Source organism: Heptranchias perlo, chromosome 12 (assembly GCF_035084215.1).
Source record: "Heptranchias perlo isolate sHepPer1 chromosome 12, sHepPer1.hap1, whole genome shotgun sequence".
Lineage (NCBI taxonomy): Eukaryota > Metazoa > Chordata > Chondrichthyes > Hexanchiformes > Hexanchidae > Heptranchias > Heptranchias perlo.
The window spans coordinates 38,206,212-38,224,096 of NC_090336.1; the positions used below are offsets into that span (position 1 = coordinate 38,206,212).

The window sequence follows — 17,885 nt, forward strand, 5'->3', positions numbered from 1 at the left end:
TCTCACTCCTTCTATCACTGATCCCACACGACACTCTCTCTCCTCTCTCACTCCTTTTATCACTGATCTCACACTCCACTCTCTCTCTCCTCTCTCACTCCTTCTATCACTGATCCCACACTCCACTCTCTCTCTCCTCTCTCACTCCTTTTATCACTGATCCCACACTCCACTCTCTCTCGCCTCTCTCACTCCTTCTATCACTGATCCCACACTCCACTCTCTCTCTCCTTCTTTCACTCCTTCTATCACTGATCCCACACTCCACTCTCTCTCTCCTCTCTCACTCCTTTTATCACTGATCCCAAACTCCACTCTCTCTCTCCACTCTCACTCCTTCTATCACTGATCCCACACTCCACTCTCTCTCTCCTCTCTCACTCCTTCTATCACTGATCCCACACTCCACTCTCTCTCTCCTCTCTCACTCCTTCTATCACTGATCCCACACTCCACTCTCTCTCTCCTCTCTCACTCCTTTTATCACTGATCCCACACTCCACTCTCTCTCTCCTCTCTCACTCCTTCTATCACTGATCCCACACGACACTCTCTCTCCTCTCTCACTCCTTTTATCACTGATCTCACACTCCACTCTCTCTCTCCTCTCTCACTCCTTCTATCACTGATCCCACACTCCACTCTCTCTCTCTCCTCTCTCACTCCTTTTATCACTGATCCCACACTCCACTCTCTCTCGCCTCTCTCACTCCTTCTATCACTGATCCCACACTCCACTCTCTCTCTCCTTCTTTCACTCCTTCTATCACTGATCCCACACTCCACTCTCTCTCTCCTCTCTCACTCCTTTTATCACTGATCCCAAACTCCACTCTCTCTCTCCTCTCTCACTCCTTCTATCACTGATCCCACACTCCACTCTCTCTCTCCTCTCTCACTCCTTCTATCACTGATCCCACACTCCACTCTCTCTCTCCTCTCTCACTCCTTCTATCACTGATCCCACACTCCACTCTCTCTCTCCACTCTCACTCCTTCTATCACTGATCCCACACTCCACTCTCTCTCTCCTCTCTCACTCCTTCTATCACTGATCCCACACTCCACTCTCTCTCTCCTCTCTCACTCGTTTTGTCACTGATCCCACACTCCACTCTCGCTCTCCTCTCTCACTCCTTCTATCACTGATCCCACAGTCCACTCTCTCTCTCCTCTCTCACTCCTTTTATCACTGATCCCACACTCCACTCTCTCTCTCCTCTCTCACTCCTTCTATCACTGATCCCACACTCCACTCTCTCTCTCCTCTCTCACTCCTTCTATCACTGATCCCACACTCCACTCTCTCTCTCCTCTCTCACTCATTTTGTCACTGATCCCACACTCCACTCTCGCTCTCCTCTCTCACTCCTTCTATCACTGATCCCACACTCCACTCTCTCTCTCCTCTCTCACTCCTTTTATCACTGATCCCACACTCCACTCTCTCTCTCCTCTCTCACTCCTTTTATCACTGATCCCACACTCCACTCTCTCTCTCGCCTCTCTCACTCCTTTTATCACTGATCCCACACTCCACTCTCTCTCTCCTCTCTCACTCCTTCTATCACTGATCCCACACTCCACTCTCTCTCTCCTCTCTCACTCCTTCTATCACTGATCCCACACTCCACTCTCTCTCTCCTCTCTCACTCCTTCTATCACTGATCCCACACTCCACTCTCTCTCTCCTCTCTCACTCCTTTTATCACTGATCCCACACTCCACTCTCTCTCTCCTCTCTCACTCCTTTTATCACTGATCCCACACTCCACTCTCTCTCTCGCCTCTCTCACTCCTTTTATCACTGATCCCACACTCCACTCTCTCTCTCCTCTCTCACTCCTTCTATCACTGATCCCACACTCCACTCTCTCTCTCCTCTCTCACTCCTTCTATCACTGATCCCACACGACACTCTCTCGCCTCTCTCACTCCTTTTATCACTGATCCCACACTCCACTCTCTCTCTCCTCTCTCACTCCTTCTATCACTGATCCCACACTCCACTCTCTCTCTCCTCTCTCACTCCTTTTATCACTGATCCCACACTCCACTCTCTCTCTCCTCTCTCACTCCTTCTATCACTGATCCCACACTCCACTCTCTCTCTCTCCTCTCTCACTCCTTTTATCACTGATCCCACACTACACTCTCTCTCTCCTCTCTCACTCCTTCTATCACTGATCCCACACTCCACTCTCTCTCTCCTCTCTCACTCCTTTTATCACTGATCCCACACTCCACTCTCTCTCGCCTCTCTCACTCCTTCTATCACTGATCCCACACTCCACTCTCTCTCTCCTTCTTTCACTCCTTCTATCACTGATCCCACACTCCACTCTCTCTCTCCTCTCTCACTCCTTTTATCACTGATCCCAAACTCCACTCTCTCTCTCCTCTCTCACTCCTTCTATCACTGATCCCACACTCCACTCTCTCTCTCCTCTCTCACTCCTTCTATCACTGATCCCACACTCCACTCTCTCTCTCTCCTCTCTCACTCCTTCTATCACTGATCCCACACTCCACTCTCTCTCTCCTCTCTCACTCCTTCTATCACTGATCCCACACTCCACTCTCTCTCTCCACTCTCACTCCTTCTATCACTGATCCCACACTCCACTCTCTCTCTCCTCTCTCACTCGTTTTGTCACTGATCCCACACTCCACTCTCGCTCTCCTCTCTCACTCATTCTATCACTGATCCCACACTCCACTCTCTCTCTCCTCTCTCACTCCTTCTATCATTGATCCCACACTCCACTCTCTCTCTCCTCTCTCACTCCTTTTATCACTGATCCCACACTCCACTCTCTCTCTCCTCTCTCACTCCTTTTATCACTGATCCCACACTCCACTCTCTCTCTCGCCTCTATCACTCCTTTTATCACTGATCCCACACTCCACTCTCTCTCTCCTCTCTCACTCCTTCTATCACTGATCCCACACTCCACTCTCTCTCTCCTCTCTCACTCCTTCTATCACTGATCCCACACTCCACTCTCTCTCTCCTCTCTCACTCCTTCTATCACTGATCCCACACTCCACTCTCTCTCTCCTCTCTCACTCCTTCTATCACTTATACCACACTCCACTCTCTCTCTCCTCTCTCACTCCTTCTATCACTGATCCCACACTCCACTCTCTCTCTCCTCTCTCACTCCTTTTATCACTGATCCCACACTCCACTCTCTCTCTCCTCTCTCACTCCTTCTATCACTGATCCCACACTCCACTCTCTCTCTCCTCTCTCACTCCTTCTATCACTGATCCCACACTCCACTCTCTCTCTCCTCTCTCACTCCTTCTATCACTGATCCCACACTCCACTCTCTCTCTCCTCTCTCACTCCTTCTATCACTGATCCCACACTCCACTCTCTCTCTCCTCTCTCACTCCTTCTATCACTGATCCCACACTCCACTCTCTCTCTCGCCTCTCTCACTCCTTTTATCACTGATCCCACACTCCACTCTCTCTCTCCTCTCTCACTCCTTCTATCACTGATCCCACACTCCACTCTCTCTCTCCTCTCTCACTCCTTCCATCACTGATCCCACACTCCACTCTCTCTCTCCTCTCTCACTCCTTCTATCACTGATCCCACACTCCACTCTCTCTCTCCTCTCTCACTCCTTCTATCACTGATCCCACACTCCACTCTCTCTCTCCTCTCTCACTCCTTCTATCACTGATCCCACACTCCACTCTCTCTCTCCTCCCTCACTCCTTCTATCACTGATCCCACACTCCACTCTCTCTCTCCTCTCTCACTCCTTTTATCACTGATCCCACACTCCACTCTCTCTCTCCTCCCTCACTCCTTCTATCACTGATCCCACACTCCACTCTCTCTCTCCTCTCTCACTCCTTCTATCACTGATCCCACACTCCACTCTCTCTCTCCTCTCTCACTCCTTTTATCACTGATCCCACACTCCACTCTCTCTCTCCTCTCTCACTCCTTCTATCACTGATCCCACACTCCACTCTCTCTCTCCTCTCTCACTCCTTCTATCACTGATCCCACACTCCACTCTCTCTCCTCTCTCACTCCTTCTATCACTGATCCCACACTCCACTCTCTCTCTCCTCTCTCACTCCTTCTATCACTGATCCCACACTCCACTCTCTCTCTCGCCTCTCTCACTCCTTCTATCACTGATCCCACACTCCACTCTCTCTCTCCTCTCTCACTCCTTCTATCACTGATCCCACACTCCACTCTCTCTCTCCTCTCTCACTCTTTCTATCACTGATCCCACACTCCACTCTCTCTCTCCTCTCTCACTCCTTCTATCACTGATCCCACACTCCACTCTCTCTCTCCTCTCTCACTCCTTCTATCACTGATCCCACACTCCACTCTCTCTCTCCTCTCTCACTCCTTTTATCACTGATCCCACACTCCACTCTCTCTCTCCTCTCTCACTCCTTTTATCACTGATCCCACACTCCACTCTCTCTCTCCTTCTTTCACTGATCCCACACTCCACTCTCTCTCTCCTCTCTCACTCCTTCTATCACTGATCCCACACTCCACTCTCTCTCTCTCCTCTCTCACTCCTTTTATCACTGATCCCACACTCCACTCTCTCTCTCCTCTCTCACTCCTTTTATCACTGATCCCAAACTCCACTCTCTCTCTCCTCTCTCACTCCTTCTATCACTGATCCCACACTCCACTCTCTCTCTCCTCTCTCACTCCTTATATCACTGATCCCACACTCCACTCTCTCTCTCGCCTCTCTCACTCCTTTTATCACTGATCCCACACTCCACTCTCTCTCTCCTCTCTCACTCCTTCTATCACTGATCCCACACTCCACTCTCTCTCTCTCCTCTCTCACTCCTTTTATCACTGATCCCACACTCCACTCTCTCTCTCCTCTCTCACTCCTTTTATCACTGATCCCACACTCCACTCTCTCTCTCCTTCTTTCACTGATCCCACACTCCACTCTCTCTCTCCTCTCTCACTCCTTCTATCACTGATCCCACACTCCACTCTCTCTCTCTCCTCTCTCACTCCTTTTATCACTGATCCCACACTCCACTCTCTCTCTCCTCTCTCACTCCTTTTATCACTGATCCCAAACTCCACTCTCTCTCTCCTCTCTCACTCCTTCTATCACTGATCCCACACTCCACTCTCTCTCTCCTCTCTCACTCCTTATATCACTGATCCCACACTCCACTCTCTCTCTCTCCTCTCTCACTCCTACTATCACTGATCCCACACTCCACTCTCTCTCTCCTCTCTCACTCCTTCTATCACTGATCCCACACTCCACTCTCTCTCTCCTCTCTAACTCCTTCCATCACTGATCCCACACTCCACTCTCTCTCTCCTCTCTCACTCCTTTTGTCACTGATCCCACACTCCACTCTCTCTCTCCTCTCTCACTCCTTCCATCACTGATCCCACACTCCACTCTCTCTCTCCTCTCTCACTCCTTTTGTCACTGATCCCACACTCCACTCTCTCTCTCCTCTCACACTCCTTCTATCACTGATCCCACACTCCACTCTCTCTCGCCTCTCTCACTCCTTCTATCACTGATCCCACACTCCACTCTCTCTCTCCTCTCTCACTCCTTCCATCACTGATCCCACACTCCACTCTCTCTCTCCTCTCTCACTCCTTTTATCACTGATCCCACACTCCACTCTCTCTCTCCTCTCTCACTCCTTCTATCACTGATCCCACACTCCACTCTCTCTCTCCTCTCTCACTCCTTCTATCACTGATCCCACACTCCACTCTCTCTCTCTCCTCTCTCACTCCTTCTATCACTGATCCCACACTCCACTCTCTCTCTCCTCTCTCACTCCTTCTATCACTGATCCCACACTCCACTCTCTCTCTCCACTCTCACTCCTTCTATCACTGATCCCACACTCCACTCTCTCTCTCCTCTCTCACTCGTTTTGTCACTGATCCCACACTCCACTCTCGCTCTCCTCTCTCACTCATTCTATCACTGATCCCACACTCCACTCTCTCTCTCCTCTCTCACTCCTTCTATCATTGATCCCACACTCCACTCTCTCTCTCCTCTCTCACTCCTTTTATCACTGATCCCACACTCCACTCTCTCTCTCCTCTCTCACTCCTTTTATCACTGATCCCACACTCCACTCTCTCTCTCGCCTCTATCACTCCTTTTATCACTGATCCCACACTCCACTCTCTCTCTCCTCTCTCACTCCTTCTATCACTGATCCCACACTCCACTCTCTCTCTCCTCTCTCACTCCTTCTATCACTGATCCCACACTCCACTCTCTCTCTCCTCTCTCACTCCTTCTATCACTGATCCCACACTCCACTCTCTCTCTCCTCTCTCACTCCTTCTATCACTTATACCACACTCCACTCTCTCTCTCCTCTCTCACTCCTTCTATCACTGATCCCACACTCCACTCTCTCTCTCCTCTCTCACTCCTTTTATCACTGATCCCACACTCCACTCTCTCTCTCCTCTCTCACTCCTTCTATCACTGATCCCACACTCCACTCTCTCTCTCCTCTCTCACTCCTTCTATCACTGATCCCACACTCCACTCTCTCTCTCCTCTCTCACTCCTTCTATCACTGATCCCACACTCCACTCTCTCTCTCCTCTCTCACTCCTTCTATCACTGATCCCACACTCCACTCTCTCTCTCCTCTCTCACTCCTTCTATCACTGATCCCACACTCCACTCTCTCTCTCGCCTCTCTCACTCCTTTTATCACTGATCCCACACTCCACTCTCTCTCTCCTCTCTCACTCCTTCTATCACTGATCCCACACTCCACTCTCTCTCTCCTCTCTCACTCCTTCTATCACTGATCCCACACTCCACTCTCTCTCTCCTCTCTCACTCCTTCTATCACTGATCCCACACTCCACTCTCTCTCTCCTCCCTCACTCCTTCTATCACTGATCCCACACTCCACTCTCTCTCTCCTCTCTCACTCCTTTTATCACTGATCCCACACTCCACTCTCTCTCTCCTCCCTCACTCCTTCTATCACTGATCCCACACTCCACTCTCTCTCTCCTCTCTCACTCCTTCTATCACTGATCCCACACTCCACTCTCTCTCTCCTCTCTCACTCCTTCTATCACTGATCCCACACTCCACTCTCTCTCTCCTCTCTCACTCCTTCTATCACTGATCCCACACTCCACTCTCTCTCTCCTCTCTCACTCCTTCTATCACTGATCCCACACTCCACTCTCTCTCCTCTCTCACTCTTTCTATCACTGATCCCACACTCCACTCTCTCTCTCCTCTCTCACTCCTTCTATCACTGATCCCACACTCCACTCTCTCTCTCGCCTCTCTCACTCCTCCTATCACTGATCCCACACTCCACTCTCTCTCTCCTCTCTCACTCCTTCTATCACTGATCCCACACTCCACTCTCTCTCTCCTCTCTCACTCCTTCTATCACTGATCCCACACTCCACTCTCTCTCTCCTCTCTCACTCCTTCTATCACTGATCCCACACTCCACTCTCTCTCTCCTCTCTCACTCCTTCTATCACTGATCCCACACTCCACTCTCTCTCTCCTCTCTCACTCCTTCTATCACTGATCCCACACTCCACTCTCTCTCTCCTCTCTCACTCCTTTTATCACTGATCCCACACTCCACTCTCGCTCTCCTCTCTCACTCCTTTTATCACTGATCCCACACTCCACTCTCTCTCTTCTCTCACTCCTTCTATCACTGATCCCACACTCCACTCTCTCTCTCCTCTCTCACTCCTTCTATCACTGATCACACACTCCACTCTCTCTCTCCTCTCTCACTCCTTTTATCACTGATCCCACACTCCACTCTCTCTCTTCTCTCACTCCTTCTATCACTGATCCCACACTCCACTCTCTCTCTCCTCTCTCACTCCTTCTATCACTGATCCCACACTCCACTCTCTCTCTCCTCTCTCACTCCTTTTGTCACTGATCCCACACTCCACTCTCTCTCTCCTCTCTCACTCCTTCTATCACTGATCCCACACTCCACTCTCTATCTCCTCTCTCACTCCTTCTATCACTGATCCCACACTCCACTCTCTCTCTCCTCTCTCACTCCTTTTATCACTGATCCCACACTCCACTCTCTCTCTCCTCTCTCACTCCTTCTATCACTGATCCCACACTCCACTCTCTCTCTCCTCTCTCACTCCTTCTATCACTGATCCCACACTCCACTCTCTCTCTCCTCTCTCACTCCTTTTATCACTGATCCCACACTCCACTCTCTCTCTCCTCTCTCACTCCTTCTGTCACTGATCCCACACTCCACTCTCTCTCTCCTCTCTCACTCCTTTTATCACTGATCCCACACTACACTCTCTCTCTCCTCTCTCACTCCTTTTATCACTGATCCCACACTCCACTCTCTCTCTCCTCTCTCACTCCTTTTATCACTGATCCCACACGACACTCTCTCTCTCCTCTCTCACTCCTTTTATCACTGATCCCACACTCCACTCTCTCTCCTTCTTTCACTGATCCCACACTCCACTCTCTCTCTCTCCTCTCTCACTCCTTCTATCACTGATCACACACTCCACTCTCTCTCTCCTTCTTTCACTCCTTCTATCACTGATCCCACACTCCACTCTCTCTCTCCTCTCTCACTCCTTTTATCACTGATCCCACACTCCACTCTCTCTCTCTCCTCTCTCACTCCTTCTATCACTGATCCCACACTCCACTCTCTCTCTCCTCTCTCACTCCTTCTATCACTGATCCCACACTCCACTCTCGGTCTCCTCTCTCACTCCTTTTATCACTGATCCCACACTCCACTCTCTCTCTCCTCTCTCACTCCTTCTATCACTGATCCCACACTCCACTCTCTCTCTCCTCTCTCACTCCTTTTATCACTGATCCCACACTCCACTCTCTCTCTCCTCTCTCACTCCTTTTGTCACTGATCCCACACTCCACTCTCGCTCTCCTCTCTCACTCCTTTTATCACTGATCCCACACTCCACTCTCTCTCTTCTCTCACTCCTTCTATCACTGATCCCACACTCCACTCTCTCTCTCCTCTCTCACTCCTTCTATCACTGATCCCACACTCCACTCTCTCTCGCCTCTCTCACTCCTTCTATCACTGATCCCACACTCCACTCTCGGTCTCCTCTCTCACTCCTTTTATCACTGATCCCACACTCCACTCTCTCTCTCCTCTCTCACTCCTTTTATCACTGATCTCACACTCCACTCTCTCTCTCCTCTCTCACTCCTTTTATCACTGATCCCACACTCCACTCTCTCTCTCCTCTCTCACTCCTTTTATCACTGATCCCACACTCCACTCTCTCTCTCCTTCTTTCACTGATCCCACACTCCACTCTCTCTCTCCTCTCTCACTCCTTTTATCACTGATCCCACACTCCACTCTCTCTCTCCTCTCTCACTCCTTCTATCACTGATCCCACACTCCACTCTCTCTCTCCTCTCTCACTCCTTCTATCACTGATCCCACACTCCACTCTCTCTCTCCTCTCTCACTCCTTTTATCACTGATCCCACACTCCACTCTCGGTCTCCTCTCTCACTCCTTTTATCACTGATCCCACACTCCACTCTCTCTCTTCTCTCACTCCTTCTATCACTGACCCCACACTCCACTCTCGGTCTCCTCTCTCACTCCTTCTATCACTGATCCCACACTCCACTCTCTCTCTCCTCTCTCACTCCTTTTATCACTGATCCCACACTCCACTCTCTCTCTCCTCTCTCACTCCTTTTATCACTGATCCCACACTCCACTCTCTCTCTCCTCTCTCACTCCTTCTATCACTGATCCCACACTCCACTCTCTCTCTCCTCTCTCACTCCTTTTATCACTGATCCCACACTCCACTCTCTCTCTCCTCTCTCACTCCTTTTATCACTGATCCCACACTCCACTCTCGGTCTCCTCTCTCACTCCTTCTATCACTGATCCCACACTCCACTCTCTCTCTCCTCTCTCACTCCTTCTATCACTGATCCCACACTCCACTCTCTCTCTCCTCTCTCACTCCTTTTATCACTGATCCCACACTCCACTCTCTCTCTCCTCTCTCACTCCTTCTATCACTGATCCCACGTTCCACTCTCTCTCTCCTCTCTCACTCCTTCTATCACTGATCCCACGTTCCACTCTCTCTCTCCTCTCTCACTCCTTCTATCACTGATCCCACACTCCACTCTCGGTCTCCTCTCTCACTCCTTTTATCACTGATCCCACACTCCACTCTCTCTCTCCTCTCTCACTCCTTTTATCACTGATCCCACACTCCACTCTCGGTCTCCTCTCTCACTCCTTCTATCACTGATCCCACACTCCACTCTCTCTCTCCTCTCTCACTCCTTTTATCACTGATCCCACACTCCACTCTCGGTCTCCTCTCTCACTCCTTCTATCACTGATCCCACACTCCACTCTCGGTCTCCTCTCTCACTCCTTCTATCACTGATCCCACACTCCACTCTCTCTCTCCTCTCTCACTCCTTTTATCACTGATCCCACACTCCACTCTCTCTCTCCTCTCTCACTCCTTCTATCACTGATCCCACGTTCCACTCTCTCTCTCCTCTCTCACTCCTTCTATCACTGATCCCACGTTCCACTCTCTCTCTCCTCTCTCACTCCTTCTATCACTGATCACACACTCCACTCTCTCTCTCCTTCTTTCACTCCTTCTATCACTGATCCCACACTCCACTCTCTCTCTCCTCTCTCACTCCTTTTATCACTGATCCCACACTCCACTCTCTCTCTCTCCTCTCTCACTCCTTCTATCACTGATCCCACACTCCACTCTCTCTCTCCTCTCTCACTCCTTCTATCACTGATCCCACACTCCACTCTCGGTCTCCTCTCTCACTCCTTTTATCACTGATCCCACACTCCACTCTCTCTCTCCTCTCTCACTCCTTCTATCACTGATCCCACACTCCACTCTCTCTCTCCTCTCTCACTCCTTTTATCACTGATCCCACACTCCACTCTCTCTCTCCTCTCTCACTCCTTTTGTCACTGATCCCACACTCCACTCTCGCTCTCCTCTCTCACTCCTTTTATCACTGATCCCACACTCCACTCTCTCTCTTCTCTCACTCCTTCTATCACTGATCCCACACTCCACTCTCTCTCTCCTCTCTCACTCCTTCTATCACTGATCCCACACTCCACTCTCTCTCGCCTCTCTCACTCCTTCTATCACTGATCCCACACTCCACTCTCGGTCTCCTCTCTCACTCCTTTTATCACTGATCCCACACTCCACTCTCTCTCTCCTCTCTCACTCCTTTTATCACTGATCTCACACTCCACTCTCTCTCTCCTCTCTCACTCCTTTTATCACTGATCCCACACTCCACTCTCTCTCTCCTCTCTCACTCCTTTTATCACTGATCCCACACTCCACTCTCTCTCTCCTTCTTTCACTGATCCCACACTCCACTCTCTCTCTCCTCTCTCACTCCTTTTATCACTGATCCCACACTCCACTCTCTCTCTCCTCTCTCACTCCTTCTATCACTGATCCCACACTCCACTCTCTCTCTCCTCTCTCACTCCTTCTATCACTGATCCCACACTCCACTCTCTCTCTCCTCTCTCACTCCTTTTATCACTGATCCCACACTCCACTCTCGGTCTCCTCTCTCACTCCTTTTATCACTGATCCCACACTCCACTCTCTCTCTTCTCTCACTCCTTCTATCACTGACCCCACACTCCACTCTCGGTCTCCTCTCTCACTCCTTCTATCACTGATCCCACACTCCACTCTCTCTCTCCTCTCTCACTCCTTTTATCACTGATCCCACACTCCACTCTCTCTCTCCTCTCTCACTCCTTTTATCACTGATCCCACACTCCACTCTCTCTCTCCTCTCTCACTCCTTCTATCACTGATCCCACACTCCACTCTCTCTCTCCTCTCTCACTCCTTTTATCACTGATCCCACACTCCACTCTCTCTCTCCTCTCTCACTCCTTTTATCACTGATCCCACACTCCACTCTCGGTCTCCTCTCTCACTCCTTCTATCACTGATCCCACACTCCACTCTCTCTCTCCTCTCTCACTCCTTCTATCACTGATCCCACACTCCACTCTCTCTCTCCTCTCTCACTCCTTTTATCACTGATCCCACACTCCACTCTCTCTCTCCTCTCTCACTCCTTCTATCACTGATCCCACGTTCCACTCTCTCTCTCCTCTCTCACTCCTTCTATCACTGATCCCACGTTCCACTCTCTCTCTCCTCTCTCACTCCTTCTATCACTGATCCCACACTCCACTCTCGGTCTCCTCTCTCACTCCTTTTATCACTGATCCCACACTCCACTCTCTCTCTCCTCTCTCACTCCTTTTATCACTGATCCCACACTCCACTCTCGGTCTCCTCTCTCACTCCTTCTATCACTGATCCCACACTCCACTCTCTCTCTCCTCTCTCACTCCTTTTATCACTGATCCCACACTCCACTCTCTCTCTCCTCTCTCACTCCTTTTATCACTGATCCCACACTCCACTCTCACTCTCCTCTCTCACTCCTTCTATCACTGATCCCACACTCCACTCTCTCTCTCCTCTCTCACTCCTTTTATCACTGATCCCACACTCCACTCTCTCTCTCCTCTCTCACTCCTTTTATCACTGATCCCACACTCCACTCTCTCGCCTCTCTCACTCCTTCTATCACTGATCCCACACTCCACTCTCTCTCTCCTCTCTCACTCCTTCTATCACTGATCCCACACTCCACTCTCTCTCTCCTCTCTCACTCCTTCTATCACTGATCCCACACTCCACTCTCTCTCTCCTCTCTCACTCCTTTTATCACTGATCCCACACTCCACTCTCGGTCTCCTCTCTCACTCCTTCTATCACTGATCCCACACTCCACTCTCTCTCTCTCCTCTCTCACTCCTTCTATCACTGATCCCACACTCCACTCTCTCTCTCCTCTCTCACTCCTTCTATCACTGATCCCACACTCCACTCTCGGTCTCCTCTCTCACTCCTTCTATCACTGATCCCACACTCCACTCTCTCTCTCCTCTCTCACTCCTTTTATCACTGATCCCACACTCCACTCTCTCTCTCCTCTCTCACTCCTTTTATCACTGATCCCACACTCCACTCTCTCTCTCCTCTCTCACTCCTTCTATCACTGATCCCACGTTCCACTCTCTCTCTCCTCTCTCACTCCTTCTATCACTGATCCCACACTCCACTCTCTCTCTCCTCTCTCACTCCTTCTATCACTGATCCCACGTTCCACTCTCTCTCTCCTCTCTCACTCCTTTTATCACTGATCCCACGTTCCACTCTCTCTCTCCTCTCTCATTTGTTTTATCGCTGATCCCGCACTCCACTCTCGGTCTCCTCTCTCACTCCTTTTATCATTGATCCCATGTTCCACTCTCGGTCTCCTCTCTCACTCCTCCTTTTATCGCTGATCCCGCGCTCCAGCACGTATAATTTTTGAGCTGTCCTCCAGTTTGATTCTGCTCCCTCTCATTATTTGCTATTTTGTCGTTCAAGCAAAGAAATAGCTTTGAAAAGTTTTAAGTGAAAGGGACATACAGACGGACATACATGTGGCCAACTTTTCGTTCATCCTGTGTGTCAGGACATCATCATGAATTCTGTGACTCAGGTGTGTTCGAATGATTTTATGGGTGAAGACCCATGAAGATGTGAGTGTACCAAGGGTTTCAGTTGTAAGTTGAAGCTTGAATGTGTGCCCTTTGTGTGTCAGGGTAGCATGGCAAGCAACGAAAGCGCCATAAGTTTGTGTGAGGGCATGACATGAGCCAGCAGTAAATGCAGATCAGGTTGACAGGCCACATTTGTTGCATACCTATTTTGGCCATCTACCTGATAATTGCTAAAGTTGGATGGTCTTGCCTTTGTAGCTTCCTTGATGGGTGCCAACATCTTCTGCATCTTTTCTCAAATTATGTTGGTTGGCACAGCATTGAGCCTGGCTGCCACCTCCTGCAAGACTTCTGCACTGTGATCTACTAGGGAGGGTTCCCTGGAGTGCCAAACAGGGCAACCCTTCTTGTATCCAAATCAAGCAGCAACATCTTCCCTTCACCAGCTGTGAATCAGGGGGGGAGGGATGAGTGCTGACTCACTGTTTCACTTGGTCACAGACTCCATTTCCTGCCTCCACATTTGTTTTGCCTCCCCTTGGTATTTACCGGCCACTTTTTTCCTTCCTACAGCTTTGGAAAGGATGATTGCAGCTTTTAGAATGGCTAAAATAATTGTTGCCCCTTTAAATATTTGCTGCAGCCCTTCAGGGGCTCCTTGCATGTGTCATTTTCCACCCCCTTCAATAAACAATTGCACTGCCTGAAAGGGCGGTGGAAGCAGATTTAATAGTAACTTTCAATCGGGAATTGGATGTATGCTTGAAAGGCAAAAATTTGCAGGGCTATGGGGAAAGAGCAGGGGAGTGGAACTAATTGGATAGCTCTTTCAAAGATCCGGCAAGGGCACAGTGGGACGAATGTCTTCCTTCTGTGCTGTATAATTCTATGATTCAATTGAATCATATTATCACAGTCTGTCAAATTCAAAGTACTTTGCTATATGTGTTATTCCGTGCTAACTTGCTAAAAACCTAATGTTGTTCGTCTGCAGTACCTGTCACATGCTCCTATTATTCATCATCAGACATCACTATCACAAGATAAACACAGATGAAAGAGGTTTTCTGTTATTTGTACTTGGGTGTGGGTGACACTGGCAGGCAGTATTTATTGTCCATCTCTATTTGCTCTGAAGACACTAAGAGTCAACCACGTAGTGTAGGACTGGAGTCACATGTAGGCCAGACCAGGGAAGGGTGGATGGTTCTCTTCTCTGAAGGACATTAATGAGCCAGTTTGGTTTTTACAACAAACCAGCAACTTTCATGGTTATTTAGTGGTGCGAGCCCACAAATGATCAGATTCATTGAATTCAATTTCACAACTTTGATCTCACAATCTCTGGTTTGCTACTCCAGTGCCTTAACTACTAGGCTATAGCACCCTGTCTTAACTCATCTATTTGAAAAATATAACTTAGATCATCTTACTGGATCTATGGTTTTAGCCTCCACAACACTATCCAGGAGACCATTGCAAATGTTGATCACTCTTTGCATGAAGACATTTTTCTTGACCTTGTAATCTTTATCGCCTTGCTCTAATGTATTGACACACCTTCATTTAGTATTCCAGATTGTACTGTATCTACTTCATTTTCATTCAGCACTCATCTCAGCAACACTACTTTCAAAGTTACTACATCAAAGGAACCAAATTTAAACACAGTAATACTGACAACGTGAATAACAAAGACAGTATGTATTGTACAAAATAAATGACAGTTAAAGGCATTAATCCCATCTCAAGTATTACTCCACCTTTGTTCTTTCAATTTTTATTAAGTCCTTTCCAAACCTTCTACGGAATCAATCTTTTCTAATTACTCCCTTGTATCAATTATTCCATGTATTGAGTTTTCTAAAAGTAATATGTCTATTAAAAAATGAGCTGCTAAGTGTGCTAAAACAGAGACTAACTCTTGAGTTTATGAAATACTGTGAAAACACCAACACCAACAGGGTTTAAAACAAAATTTATATTCTCCATTTTATTTTACTTGCCCTGAACCATTTTTAGGGTGAGGCCTCCTCGACTTCTGGATGTGCAACTACTGATGCAGCCAGTAGGTGGTGCGTAAGATTACCCTTGGTGATTTGCAATCAATTTTCCAATGGAGCATCATGTGGTCTCTTATGTGGAACCCTCCACTTGACAGTATGGTCCAAGGTCAGGAACTTACTGGCCAGACAAGGAAAATGCATGGCACTGAAATATCAGTGCATTAAGTCACCGACCCACAGCACTACCTCCAGTCCCAATAGAATATTTAACGATTCAGGCTTGAACATCCATTATAAACACACTAGACTTAGAAGAACAATAAAGATAAGATTACTGAAGACATTTACCTGAGGAAAATTGCCTGAGAGGAAAGGGTTTATTGAATACAAATTTAAGTGAAAACATGTCTGCTAACTTCTGAGCATATACTAAGATTTAAATTACTGTTATCAAAAGGCATTATCCCTAAATGGCCCAGGTTCAATGTGATATAAAAATTAGATCCTTGAATACCTGTATCTGGACTGTTGCTCAGGCAGCCAGTTTTCACCTTCAGCAGTGCAACTTCCAATTTCTGGGCTGTTGGAAGATATTTAAGAGTCACGAGGATTTCTCCAACGACCTCCTGAAGGAAGCAAAAACAAATAAAATGATAATAGACCTGATGTTTACACAGGTGCCTTAGTCGTTTCACCTTCTGTCAATTGTGAAATCTGGTGCACCAGCTGCATCTTCAGGCAGGTTTTTATTGCTGGAGTCCTGGAAGTGCAAGCAATCTCTTGCTTGCTAGCCAGTTCTTGGAGCAAACAGCACATTGCGTTACATTGCGATGGTTCTTCTGAGGTGACTTTTTGGGCATTTGTGGCCTACGTTCCATTCACATGTGGCTCGCAGTTTATTTGCTACTCCTGACTTGCTGTGGGATGTTGACTTTCCTCTCCTCCTCTTGGGAAAGACATGGGAAGCACGGTTATCCCGGTGTCCATACAGCAAATGAAAGGGCTCAATCAGATTAGAAGTATCAAATAGAACTACAATGGATAATTTTTTTCCTCTTCCTCTGGGAAAATCTCCGGCCTCAACTCAGCAACACCCCATAGTGGCACAATTAAACTGTGTTGCAAATTGCAGGTACAGGCTAGCGTCCCTTCACTTCATTTTGTAGTATTCTTCAGAGTACTCCAATGACAAAGATTTTGGTTCGAATTGTGGTGTTCAATAAGTGGCTACTGAATAATACTAATACTGATGATAAACAAAGGATACTATTGTAGTGGAGAGCCCAGAGAATAACATCATTTGTACCTTTTGGACCTTCTGTAACTCCTTGCACAATTCTACTGTGTTTGATAAATCCAAGTTGCTAAATGACATCCGCACTTCTCCTAGAACATCACGTCGTGAATATTTGTCAAAATCCCAGACCTGGCAAAAGAATATTTACTCAGAATTACATTGCACAAAGGACTAAAGTTCAGAGAAGACAGACCATTAAATGTCAACAAGAGCTGCATACACAGACTGCCAACTTCTGTTTATTGGTGTATTAAAAATGTTTCCGTCTAGCCTGTTAGTCAAGTGAAGTTTAAACAGTGTAAAAGAAAACAGCAAAATGATCACACACAAGTCACTGTGGACGGATGGTGTGCAGGGGAGGGGAAATTAAATACAAAAAGTATACACACATTAGAAATTTTGAGTATCGTCAGAATACTCTGAATTATGAAATATTTTGTGTGGTTCTGCAGATTTCTCAAATTTTTCAGAAATAGTAACACACGGCATTGGATCAGAACACCACTTTGGAGAACTATAGCAAAATACAGAGGTGCTAAGATCTACAGTGTGGACCTGAAGATTTGATATAAAGCAATAGTAAATATAGAGAAGCAAATGATTTTTGTCTTAATCCCGTTGCTGGCCATGCCAGTGAAGAGATGTTGAACAGAGACCAGGTACAACCTCACAAGGGTGAGTCACTGTTAGCCTGCTCACGCTCCTCCATGAAGCTGGTTACAGAACAGTATTGACAGAAGCCTGGGAATCTGCTCAGCCTCTTAGCCAGTGAACAGCCGGTGCTGGGAGCAGCTAAAACTGGGTTTGTGGGGGGAAGGAATATTTTTAAAAAGGGATTCAAATAAAATAACCACCTCTGTTTTGTTGAACCTTTTTCACTTTTCAAACCTTGTGCATCTTTT

General features: G+C 48.0%; 1 protein-coding gene across 2 annotated transcripts in view; it reads right to left on the bottom strand.

Moving 5' to 3' along the window:
- Window positions 1-17,885, bottom strand: part of syt19 (synaptotagmin XIX) — a 155,624-nt gene that overhangs the window by 107,364 nt on the left and 30,375 nt on the right. For both annotated transcript variants that reach the window (XM_067993997.1, XM_067993998.1), the window contains exons 5-6: window positions 16,993-17,112; window positions 16,201-16,312 (exon numbers count right to left, since the gene is read on the bottom strand). In XM_067993997.1, coding sequence (XP_067850098.1) covers window positions 16,201-16,312; window positions 16,993-17,112 — 232 coding nt within the window. The remainder of the gene's footprint in view (window positions 1-16,200; window positions 16,313-16,992; window positions 17,113-17,885) is intronic.